The sequence below is a fragment of the Ursus maritimus genome, unplaced genomic scaffold (assembly GCF_017311325.1).
Source record: "Ursus maritimus isolate PB19 unplaced genomic scaffold, ASM1731132v1 scaffold_6, whole genome shotgun sequence".
Taxonomy (NCBI): domain Eukaryota; kingdom Metazoa; phylum Chordata; class Mammalia; order Carnivora; family Ursidae; genus Ursus; species Ursus maritimus.
The window spans coordinates 58123422-58136709 of NW_024426774.1; the positions used below are offsets into that span (position 1 = coordinate 58123422).

Consider the following 13288-nt stretch of genomic DNA (forward strand, 5'->3'; position numbering starts at 1 on the left):
CTGATGTGGGGCTCGATCCCATAATGCCGGGATCACGCCCTGAGCCGAAGGCAGGCGCTTAACCGCTGTGCCACCCAGGCGCCCCTCCCATCACCTATTTAACCCACCCCCCCACCCACCTCCCCTCTGATAACCATTATTTGTTCTCTGTAGTTGTCTGTTTCATGATTTACTTCCCCCACCACCACCATGCTTGTTTGTTCATTTAAATATGAGTGAAATCATATGGTATTTATTTTTTTCTGACTGGCTTATTTTGCTTGGCATAATACACTGTATTTCCATCCATGTTGTTGTAAATGGCAAGATTTCATTCTTTTTTATGGCTGAGTAATATTCTCACTGTATATTTATACCACATCTTCTTTATTCATTCATCAGTCATTGGGCACTTGGGCTGTTTCCATAATCTGGCTATTGTAGATAATGCTGCTGTAAACATCAGGGTGCATTTATCCCTTCAAATTAGTATTTTTGTTTTAAAGATTTTATTTATTTGGGAGAGTGAGCGAGCACAAGTAGGGGGAGAGACAAAGGGAGAGGGAGAAGCAGACTCCCCACTGAGCGTGGGGCCCAGGGTGGGGCTTGATCTCAGAACCCTGAGATCATGACCTGAGCCGATGTCAGAGGCTTAACCGACTGAGGCACCCAGGTGCTCCTCAAATTAGTATTTTTATATTCTTTGGGCAAATACTTAGTAGTGCAATCGCTGGATTATAAGGTATTTCTATTGTCAGTATGGTTTCAGGTTCTAAACCTCCATACTGTTTTCCAGAGTGGTGCACCAGTTTGCATTCCCACCAATAGTGCACTAGGGTTTCCCTTTCCCTACATCCTCTCTAATATCTGTTGTTTCTTTTGTTGATTTTAGCCATTCTGACAGGTGTGAGGTGATGTCTCATTCTGGTTTAGATTTGCATTTCCCTGATGCTGAGTGACATTGAGCATCTTTTGATGTGTCTTTTGGCCATTTGTGTGTCTTCTTTGGAAAAATACTCATTTTTTCTACCCATTTTTTAATTGGATTATTTATTTTTTGGGTGTTTTTATAAATTCTTAATAGATTTTGGATACTAACCTTTTATGACCTATGTCATTTGCAGATATCTTCTCCCAGTCAGTAGGTTGTCTTTTAGTTTTGTTGTTTGTTTCCTTTACTATTCAGAAGCTTTTTATTTTGATGAAGTCCCAATGGCTTATTTTTGCTTTTGTTTCCCTTGCCTCAGGAGACCTATCTAGAAAGAAGTTGCTATGGCTGATGTTAAAGAGGTTACTGCCTGTGTTCTCCTCTAGGAATTAAATGGTTTCCTGTCTCATATTTAGGTCTTTCATTCATTTTGAATTTATTTTTGTCTATGGTGTAAGAAAGTCACAGACAAGATTATTTTTGCCCACCCTGGCTCCAGCAAGCTGTAGCAGAATTACATATTATTGTCCCCACAGCTGCTTGACATAAGGACATGGAGTGGGGAATGGGTAGCTGCTGTCACACTGAAGGCTGAAATTGACCATTATTAACCACAATTTACCGGCTAGCCTTTTCCTTGGACATCTGTGAGTGTGCAAGTTCAAATTGACTCCAGAGTTTCAGAATAGTTGCATCAGTAGTTTCTGTCAGTATGATTGCTGTTTGGTGCAGAGAGGGATTCCTGGCACTTTCTGCTCTGTCAGCTTCCCTCCTTGACATCCTTTTCCTCTTTTTTTCTTTTTGATAACTAAAGAAGAAGAGTGTGAACTGGTTTCACACGCCCCCCCTTTTTTTTAAGCGTTGTAATTTTAATATTTTTTAATCTTCATTCTCTGAATTTGCTTTCATGATGTACACCTCTAAACGAGCCTTAGATTTTTATAGGATTACAGGATTACATAATTATCTCGCAAGGGTTTTGTCACTTAAAAACAGTAAAATATTGATTATGAAAATTGGATCTGTTATGGAAATCCTTTCTATTAATGGTAGAAGTGACAGCGAATCAGAAATTTATTCCATATTGTGTATTTGTTACATTTTAATTAGGAAAAGTATAATCTGATAGTTACTTGTTTGCAAAAAGCAACTATAAACTGTTAGTATAATCCGTGATGTTAATTAATACTATATTAAAACTAATATTCTCAGATAAGACCTATAAAAGCAATAAATTTATAATTGATGATTTACTTATCCTTCATCTCAAATGATGTAAAAGTTTATAAAAAGTAACCTCAACATGGAGGAATTCCTCCAAAGTTATTTTATTACTTCTGTTTCATCTTCTGCTTCAAAATTAGGTTGTGCATATTTACCCTAATAGGGGATATACAGAAGAGAGTTCATATGATTTATGCCTAAGAAATAGGAAAGTCAGTGTTTTAAAATAGAAAAATGTACATTTTCTGATACAGTTTTTATGTATAGAAGATAAGTTGAATACCTCAGATTTTTACTTTTGGAACCCTCAATTTGGCGATTACTAGCCTATTACTTATCGTGTATCTTTTTTTTTTTTTTAAGATTTTATTTATTTGACAGAGATAGAGACAGTCAGCGAGAGAGGGAACACAAGCAGGGGGGAGTGGGAGAGGAAGAAGCAGGCTCATAGCAGAGGAGCCTGATGTGGGGCCTGATCCCACAACGCCGGGATCACGCCCTGAGCCGCAGGCAGACGCTTAACCGCTGTGCCACCCAGGCGCCCCTACTTATCGTGTATCTTAATTTCATAGTTTGTAGCTTCATGGCTACAAAAGACATTTACATCATGTTGTAACATTTAGTAATTACATCTTTGTAAATGTTATACTTTCCCTCATATTTATTATTCTGTTTAGTATAAGAAAGGAGACATTCTGTCTTTTGGTTTATTACCATGTAGACCTTTATTTTGAGGGAGTTTCTGTTGTGTAGTTGAGTAAAGTGAACATGTTATATGAATACTTCATAACCATTTAATATGAGAAATAGAGTACTCCTATAATACTTAGTTTGGTTTTCTTTTGTAATTGGAATTATTTTATTTGCAACTGCTTATGTTTTAATATATTATTTAACTTGTTTTTACTTTAATGATATGTATATAAATTTAATTGGAATCTTCTTCATACTTGGATTCCAGAAACTTTTTATTATGGGCTTCCCTCTTGTGGTTGCAAAATTAATCTTGTGGTTGATTTGAATAAGATAAAGTTCTGCCTAAGTGTAATTTTACTCTCACATTTTATGTACTGCCATTTGTGACAGTTGGTAATTAGCATTTTCCTAACATATTAAAAAATATTGTTCTAGTTACTTTCTTTTAAACTGTAGAAGTTTTTGGTGTCAGGTTATTTATTTATGTAGTGTAATTATTTTTTATTATTGTCTCTACCTTTATTTTCTAGTTAAAACATTGTAGTCGGTATATACATGACTTATTTCCTTCACTCATCAAGAATTTGGATCCAGTACCACTTAGACATCTCCTTAATCTGGTCTCAGCTCTTGAGCCAAGTGTTCATACTGAGCAGGTAATATGTTCAAACCATAATGGCAGGGTTTTGGTTTTTTTTTTTAAGTGAAAATTTGTGATTCAGGTAACTTAATTTGTAGGTTATTACTGGCATTTCATTTAGGCAAAAGGATATTAAATTTGTTATGAAACGCTAATTTCAACCTCTCTTTTTTTTTAAGACATTGTACTTGGCATCGATGTTAATTAAAGCATTATGGAATAATGCACTAGCAGCTAAGGCTCAGCTGTCTAAACAGAGTTCTTTTGCATCTTTATTAAATACTAATCTTCCCATTGGAAATAAGAAAGGTTAGTAAAGTGTAATGTATTTTTTAAAGTCAGTTTTTCAAAGTTTATCATTCAAATTTGAAGTAGTTTCTGTTCAGTATTAACTTCAAAATAAGTTTGAGATGGGAGCTATAGTGTTAGTGAAAGGGTTAATAAATTGGGGGTAGCTAATGTTTTTGGCTTACCCTTCAAGTAAAGAACAGTAATGAAGTTGCAGTAGTAATTAGATTTTTCTCTCATTAGTGTTCTTCTCTTGGGTGGGGGTGGGGGGCAACTATTTCATAACAACTTTGGAGCTTTTGGTTAGAAAACAACATGCTTTATTTTAGAGATAATTTTGAGAGCAGAATATGATGGTACAATCTCTCTGTGCTTTCTAATTCAAAAGTTGTCTATCACTTCAGGTGTTTTATGTGTGCTTTTATATGTGTAGCTTTACAGGGCTTTCTAAAAGCTTACCAACTTTGCCCCATTTTTTGTCTCCTGACATCATATACTAGGCTTTTCTTAGGATTTTCTAGTCAGGCACCCACAACTACTACTGCAAGTGTTAGGGACTTAAATTATTTCAGGTTTCTCTGCCTGTATCTTGTTGGTTATGTGATAATAATAAGATCAATTGATAATCTGTTCCAGAGAAGCTCAGTCACTTAGAATATTTCCCTCCTGTTTTTTCATTTTCCTTCAGAGGAAGAAGAGCTCAGAAGAGCAGCTCCATCACCTTGTAAGTTGAGCCTTAGAAATGCATGGCAAGATGACGTGTAGTTTAGATTTCATGATCATCTAGAGTTAATTTTATATATTTGTTTCAAAGCCATGAAGTTTTTCTTGAGCAGATATAAACCCTTAGCTGGTTTTCCACTTTCAGTGGAGGTCATGTATATCCTCTTTAGAAATAATTGGCAAATGTTAACTACTTCCAGATTATATTTTTGGCTATTTAGAGTAAAGCTTTTGTAAATGAGAGAATCAAAGGATTATGTCATTCTGATAAATCTATGTTAATACAAATTAGGAGTAAAAACAAAAAATCTCTTTAATACAGGGTCACCTGCAGCTAGTCCTCAGAGCAGTGATAACAGTGATACCCATCAGAGTGGAGGCAGTGACATTGAAATGGATGAGCAACTTATTAATAGAACGAAACATGTGCAACAGCGACTTTCAGACACAGAGGTATGAAAACAGTTTCCCCCCCACTTTAACAAGATTTTTGGATTTTGGGGTTTCTCCCATGTATATCCTTTGAACTGGAAGTAAAAACATGATCCATGTTCAGGCCTTTCCTATAGTTATTACTGAGGTTAAATTTTTGTGTGTGCTTTTAATTCTTTCTGTATTGTTTAAAGGAATATGTCAAGATTGTGGCAGTCTTTTAAAAAGTACAATGTGTTAATGCCAGTTACTTTTTTCTTACTGGTTTAAATACTTATTTAAATCTATTTCTTTCTTAATACAGGAATCCATGCAGGGAAGTTCTGATGAAACTGCCAACAGTGGTGAAGATGGAAGCAGTGGTCCTGGTAGCAGTAGCGGGCATAGTGATGGATCTAGCAATGAGGTGAATTCTAGCCATGCAAGCCAGTCAGCTGGGAGCCCTGGCAGTGAGGTACAGTCAGAAGACATTGCAGATATTGAAGCCCTTAAAGAAGATGATGAAGATGATGATCATGGTCATAATCCTAAAAGCAGTTGTGGTACAGATCTTCGGAACAGAAAGTTAGAAAGTCAAGCAGGCATTTGCCTAGGGGATTCACAAGGCCCATCAGAAAGAAGTGGGACAAGCAATGGAACAGGAAAGGACCTGGTTTTTAACACTGAGTCAATGCCTTCAGTAGATAATCGTATACGAATGCTAGATACCTGTTCACACTCTGAAGACCCAGAACATGATATTTCAGGGGAAATGAATGCTGCTCATATAGCACAAGCATCTCAGGAATCTTGTATTACACGCACTGGGGACTTTCTTGGGGAGACTATTGGGAATGAATTATTTAATTGTCGGCAGTTTATTGGTCCACAGCATCACCACCACCACCACCACCACCACCACCACCACCATGATGGGTAAGTTTCTTTAAAAATAGATTATATTGGGGCGCCTGGCTGGCTCAGTTGGTGGAGCACATGACTCTTGATCTCAGGGTTGTGAGTTCAAGCCCCATGTTGGATGTAGAATAAAAATAAAATCTTAAAAAAAAATTATATTTCATTTAGGTAAACAATTACAGCTTGTATTCATTCGATTGCAATATATTCTAGATTAGTGCTAATAGGAATATAATGTAAATTCAAATGCAAGCAGGTATGTAATTGTTAATTTGCTTCTGAACACATTTTAAAAAGCAAAATGGAATAGGTGACATTAATTTTAATTATAAATTTTATTTAAAGCAGTAATTTCTAAAATATCTCCACATGTAATCCGTGTAAAAACAAAGATATTTTTCTTTCTTTTGTAATAAAGCTTCAATATTCTGCATTTGTTTTATATTTGCAGCACATCTCTGTTTAGACAAGCCACTTTTCAATGTGTGCAGTAACCACATGTGGCTAGTGGCTTTCATATTGGACAACACAGATCTAGATCTTCAGCTACTTGTAATAATTGCCTAAAAGCAGATATAAGATTGCTTGCAGAAACTCCAGTAAAGTGTGATCATGGAAAGGGAAATTTTATTTTATTTTATTTTATTTTATTTTAAGATTTTATTTATTTATTTGACAGAGAGAGAGAGAGACAGCCAGCGAGAGAGGGAACACAGGCAGGGGGAGTGGGAGAGGGAGAAGCAGGCTCCCAGCGGAGGAGCCTGATGTGGGGCTCGATCCCAGAATGCCGGGATCACGCCCTGAGCTGAAGGCAGACACCCAACAACTGTGCCACCCAGGCGCCCCAGAAAGGGAAGTTTTAAATTTAAAAGTGATTCTGTCACTAGGTGTTACAGATATTGGGCAAGTACTTAATTTTTCTGTCATTTTTCTCATCTATAAAATAGGAACAATTGTACTTACCTCTTGGGTTTCAATGTGAACATTTTATGGGCTGATGTAATTGGCACATAACGAGAGCTCAATAAACGTTAGCTACTGTTTATTACTGTCATTATAAGTAGTAATATTTGAATTGACAATGATAAAATATAAATGTGTGGCTTATCAGGATGAGTTTTTTTAGACCTGACAATTTGCCAAGCTTTTCAGAATTCATTGTTTCTTTGGAAGAACTACATGTCCATATATATTACTACTCTGTTTCCTTCGCCATTATTTCATATTGCTAACCCATATGAGTTTAAGATGATGTCTCTCAGTCTGACATTTTGGGTCAGATATTTCTGTGTTTTGAATTTATAGCAGTGTGAATGAATTGTAGGAGGTTTAGCATCATCCCTAGTCTCTCTCTCTCTGGATGCCAGCAGCATCTTCCAAGTTGTGATAACCAAAAATACCTCTAACTGTTGCCTAGGTTCCCCCCAGGCACCCAAATCACCTGTGATTGAGAACCAGTGGTTTATAGTCTGACGTTATACATACACATTCAAAGTTCTTCCCAGGATAACGCAAAAGAAGACAAAGCAATTCGTTTGTAAAACTGAGGTGAAATATATTCACTTTGGCACATTGTAGTCCTTTAAGTTTTCATACCCGCAGCAGTTCCCTACTTCACAAGACCTAGAATGATATAATTTTTTCATTTTAGCACTATCCGTATTCTGTGTCAGGTACCACTTGTGAATCTCTAAATTAATCCTGACCTTTTCTCCTTTGATGTTGTTTTTCATCTTTTTTGTTTGCCCTCCTTAAAGTGCCCAGTATGGTGTGTTTCAGAAGTGAGGGCTGGGGCCCCTGGGTGGCTCAGTTGGTTGGGCATCTGACTCTTGATTTCAGCTTGGGTTATGATCTCAGAGTTGTGAGATCAAATCTGGCATTGGGCTCTGGGCTCCATGGGGAGTCTGCTGGAGATTCTCTCTCCCTCCCTCTACCCCTCCCTTTGCTTGCACACGTGCGTGTTCCCTCTCTCAAAGAAATCTTTAAAAAAAAAAAAAGTGCTTGGTGCTTAATAGGTGCTTATTGTTTTAATAGGTGTTCGTATTGTGTAAGGTTCTCCTGGTTAATAATCATATCTAGATTATGACCTTAAATTGAAGTGTTTTCCTGGTAGTAATCTCATCCAATTCTACAGTTGTATGAATAAATGTAAATAAATTTTAAGGTTTCACATTGTGATTTGAGTTGATAAAATAATTATGTAATGGTGAGTTTACTGATCTTTAAAATTACTCTATGAGTTTGTTTTAGTGAAGTGTGTTGAAGGGTCAGACAATATGTGGGTATATTATATAATTAATATATAGTTCTGACAGTATGAGCTTTTTAGTTTCTGTAAAGCTCACAATATTCCATATTACAAAACAAATGTAGATTTGTTCTTGACTGTGGTGTAACTTGTGCTGAATATTTTGAGAGATAATTTTTGCGATTCACAAAGTGTGTTTAACTTTGTGCTCTTCTCTGTGTTGTAGGCATATGGTTGATGATATGCTAAGTGCAGATGATGTCAGTTGCAGTAGCTCCCAGGTCAGTGCAAAATCAGAAAAAAATATGGCTGATTTTGATGGTGAAGAATCTGGGTGTGAAGAGGAACTAGTTCAGATTAATTCACATGCAGAGCTAACATCTCATCTCCAACAACATCTTCCCAATTTAGCATCTATTTACCATGAACATCTTAGTCAAGGTAAGGTTCTGTAGTAAGTAAAATATATTACTTTCTTTAAAACAGGGGAACAATTTATATTCTTAATAGGATTCAACATTTAATGTTATGATACGTAAATATTTTTGCCAAAGAACTTTCATATGGTTAGTTTTCATTCCTAGAGAATGGAATTATTATGAAAACTCCATCATTAATATAAAGGTTGCATTTCCATCAAGAGATACTTAGCTAGGAAAGGAAATACATAATAATATGTATAAAATTATAACTGTGTTTTAGAAAATAAATGGGTGTATTGAAGATTTAGGTATCTTCGGCGCTAAATCATGATTACACAGGTCATACATTTTATGAGTCCATTTTTGTAAAATGTCTAGCATAGTCAAATTTGTAGAGAACAGAAAGTAGATTAGTGGTTGCCTGTGCTAGGGAGGGCTTGGGGGAAATAAGAGGAGAGGTAACTGCTAAAGGTCAAGGTGTTCCATCTGGAGTGATGGAAATGTTCAAAAAATGATGGTTCTAAGCACTTCAGATCAATCTAAAAAAGTATTAGGATATGACCATACTAGGAAGAATGGAGGTGAGAGGAGTTAAAGAATAGTAGAAGAAGGAGGGGGAAAGAGACAAATTAGCAGTTTTAGACAGTTTTAGAGTTAGCAATTTAAAGATCCAACCTCCTGAAACTGATGGAACATTGTGTGTCAAATATACTTAAAAAAAAAGTGTTATATACATTAAAAAGATTAAAATAAAGGTTCAGCTTCATGCTTTATTATGTACTATCAGCACTTGCTAGCCTAGGAAATGGGTTTTGGGGTGCCAGTACATTACAGACTAAGTAAACCTGATGGATTAGGTTTATGCTAAAAAGCCATGATCAAATTTGGAGATACAACTTGTGGACAACAACTTAATGATTTCAAATGTTATTTGTGTATAATACAGATAAGAGTACCTTGACTTTTTTTAATTGTTATTGTGGTTTTTTGAGAAATGAATAGGTTAAGATTGAGGTCATTTGAATTTGATACCATATTTACTAAATTTTCACCATTCTATTTTTATCCTGTTTTCCTTTATTTACTATTATGTGTATTTTTTAGTATATGAAGTTGGAAATTGAGCAGAATTATTATGTGTATTAATGATCTCCAAGTCTACCTTGTATTGCTGTGTATTTAATACTATAAAGAACTCTTTCAATACAGTAGAACAAACAATTCACTTTAAAAACGGGTGGGGGCGCTTGGGTGGCTAGTCAGTTGAGTCTCTGACTCGGTTTCACTCAGGTCATGATCTCAGGGTTGTGAGATAAAGCCCCCTGTTGGGCTCTGTGTGGAATCTGCTCTAAGAATCTTGCCGTATACCTCCTCCCACTCCTGCACATTTTCGCTCTCCCTTTCTCAAGTAAATAAAAATTGACAAAAGTTTTGTACAGTTAAAAGAAGATAACGAAAAATGGTCAGTAAATACATAAAAATGATGCTCAGTATCTCTATTTACCTGGGAAATGCAAATTAATACCACAGTACAATACTATTACACACCTACTCGAATGGGTAAACTTAAAAACTAATCATACTAAATGATACTAAGGACATCGAGCAACTAGAACTCTTCCTTGCTGTCGAGGAGTATGAAATAAATATAGCCAGTTTGAAGAACTGTTTTACCAGTTTCTTATAAAGTTGAACTTGCATCCCTTCATATGACCCAGCAATTCCTATTCTAGGTATTTACCTGAGAAATGAAAACATACATCCACAAAAAGATTAGTACATTGAATGTTCATACCTGTTTCACTCATAAGAACCTCAACTGGAATTAACTGGTAGATTAACATATTATAGTATATTCACATAGTGTAATACGACTCATCAGTAAAAAGGAAAGAACTAATACGTGCAGTATAGTGGGTGAATATCAAAGAACATCATTCTAAGCAAATGAAGCTAAAAAAGGATAGTACATACTGTGTATCACTTATATGTAGTTTTGGAATGTTCAAAAGTAATTTATAATGGTTGAAATCTACTCAATGATTACTGAGGATTTTATGGTAGGGAATGATTGTATAAGGTCACAAGGACACATTTTGGGGTGATAGAAATGTTCTATATCTTGCTTGTGTGTATATATTTTAATTAAAATTTATTAATTTTATCATAAAACCAAAACAAAACCCCCAAAAGGCAAGCCAAAGTCTGGGAGAAATATTTACAAATCATGTATCTAATAAAGGGCTTGAATTCAGAATATATAAGAACTTTTGCAGCTCTGTAGTAATTTAGCAAATAATGTACACAAATGACTAATAGCACCTGAGAAGATGCTAAACATCATTAGTCACTAGGGAATTGCAAATTTAAAAACCTTAATGAGATTCTACCACACACCTATTAGAATGGCTAAAATTAAAAAGCACGACCATGCCAATGTGATGTGGGGGTGTGGAGGAACAGGAACTGATACTCTGATAGACTATTGGTGGAAATGTAAAATGGCACAACCGTTTTGGAAAACAGTTTGGCAATTTCTTCAAATGTTAAACGCATTTACCTTGTGAATCACCAATACAGTTTACCAAAGAGAAAGGAAAGCAGGTGTCCACACAGAGACTTGTTATACAGACATTTATGGGAGTATTATTCATATTAGTGAGAGACTGGAAATTCCCAGGTGTCTATTAAACTGTTGAAAATAATCAAAATGAAGTATTTGCACATAATAGAATATTATTCTGTAAAACACACTAGTGATACGTGCTTTGACATGGATGTACCTCTAAAATTTTGCTAAGTGAACAAACTCAGACTTAAGACTATACGTATTGTATGATTCCATTTACATAAAATTTTTAGAAAATGCTAATTTATGGGGATGGAAAAACGAATTAGGGCTGGGGAATGGGATTAGGTACGAGGGAATGTTTCAGGGTGGTGAAAGTGTTTTAAAACTTGTGATGGTAGCACAATTCTTACTTTAATGAAATCAGTGTATATGTACAATTCAGTAGAGAAATTTCCTGGTAAAGCTGTTTAAAAAGACAAGCATTTTTGCTTAGGAGAGCTAGAGAATTTATTTAGCTTGGCGCAGAGTCTGCATTATTATTATGGAGTCTTTGATTGTTATGGGTAAGTCATCTCCAATAGATTTTTTTTTTAAGGGTAGGGATATAAAATACTATACAGAAGGTATTTAGAAGAATGTTCCTTGGCTATAGAATTATTTCAAGAAAATTATCTTTGTGCTTAATTTGGGTTTCAAGCATTTATATTACTGTTCTCTTGATATGCAAAAAAGTTATACTTAGAAATAGTGAAGAGACCATGGAAGGAAAACTCTTTTCCTTAACTTTAGTTTAATCAGACTCAAACAACACTATGCCATTCACAAAGCAACTGTTGTGTTAATCTTGTATTGTTTTTGTTTTTATACTTCGGATTTGTTGACGTTATGAATGCTGTAATTCACAATTTCTGCCCATTGTATTCCTCTAGAATGTATTATATTTTGCCCTTTCAGGACCTGCAGTTCATAAACATCAATTCAACAGTAATGCTGTGACAGACATTAATTTGGATAATGTTTGCAAGAAAGGAAACACTTTGTTGTGGGATATAGTCCAAGATGATGATGCAGTAAGTTACCTAATAGAGCAAAAAGAGGACAAAATTACAGCAAAATACAATCAGGATAAACAGTAACTTTATATGTATACATTTTTTTTGTAGGTTAATCTTTCTGAAGGTTTAATAAATGAAGCAGAGAAACTTCTCTGTTCCTTAGTATGTTGGTTTACGGATAGACAGATTCGAATGAGATTCATTGAAGGTTGCCTTGAAAATTTAGGAAACAACAGGTAAATAGAAATTTAAATTTTTTGTATGTAGTAAAGTTCATTTTGTGTATTCCGACTAGGTGTGGTGGATTTATAGCATTTAGTGTACCATTACCAGCTTTTTTTTTTTTTTTTTTTTTAACCAGTCAGTCTTGCTTTTTCAGCACTTTTGACACTTGATTAGATACTCTCCAACAGAAACAAAGTAATAATACTCTCTTCTTTTTTTCTGGGAACATAGTGGTGACTGCTGTGTTTTCAAATTACAGTTAAATGTTCTTAAACTGTGTCATATGTGAAAGAACCTAAATAAGATAAACGAAGTTAAGCTGAAATATAAATATTTTGATAATGGCATTGCTCTTCCAAGTGGGTTGATCTTTTGTGTCTTGACTTCCATAGTGCATAGTTAGGTTAGTGTTTTTTTCTAGTTTGAATTCCACCATATATTTATATACTTCTTACTGGGTCTGAGGTGATTACCACAACTTTCTTGATTTTCATGTCTCTTCCATTGGTACAAATTCAGATTTCCTTTGTCTTAACAACACTGCTTTGGAAATGCCATTCCCTGATATAGTGAATTCAGTTACTAATTGAATATACTGTATTCTGTTGCGTTCATATAATATTTTCAGCCTACCTCTGCCTAAGCCTGATAAAAATGTTTAAATTTATTGAATATTTAAGTGCTTTAACCTATTTTTTTTTTTTATTCAGTTAAGTTAGAAAAAGTGTGTGATATTTTCTACTTTTGGTCTTTTAAGGACTATATAATTTGAACAATCACAATAGAAAAACTGCTGCTTCATGCAGGTATAATAGACCTCTGTTAGTGGATCAGTTGCATCATTTGGCATATATTCTTTAAAGGGAATGCTTTTAATGGCTGGATGATATTTCATCATTTACGTAGGTATTATAGCAGTTAATTTTAAAATGTTAATTGTTGTTTTAGAAGTCTTTATG

At 34.9% G+C, this 13288-nt stretch overlaps 1 protein-coding gene across 1 annotated transcript in view; it reads left to right on the forward strand.

Annotated features, from left to right (window-relative positions):
* Positions 1-13288, forward strand: part of USP34 (ubiquitin specific peptidase 34) — a 237202-nt gene that overhangs the window by 95131 nt on the left and 128783 nt on the right. The window contains 8 exon segments of the mRNA XM_040623443.1: positions 3358-3483; positions 3647-3776; positions 4444-4479; positions 4801-4931; positions 5215-5825; positions 8282-8496; positions 12004-12119; positions 12213-12340. Coding sequence (XP_040479377.1) covers positions 3358-3483; positions 3647-3776; positions 4444-4479; positions 4801-4931; positions 5215-5825; positions 8282-8496; positions 12004-12119; positions 12213-12340 — 1493 coding nt within the window.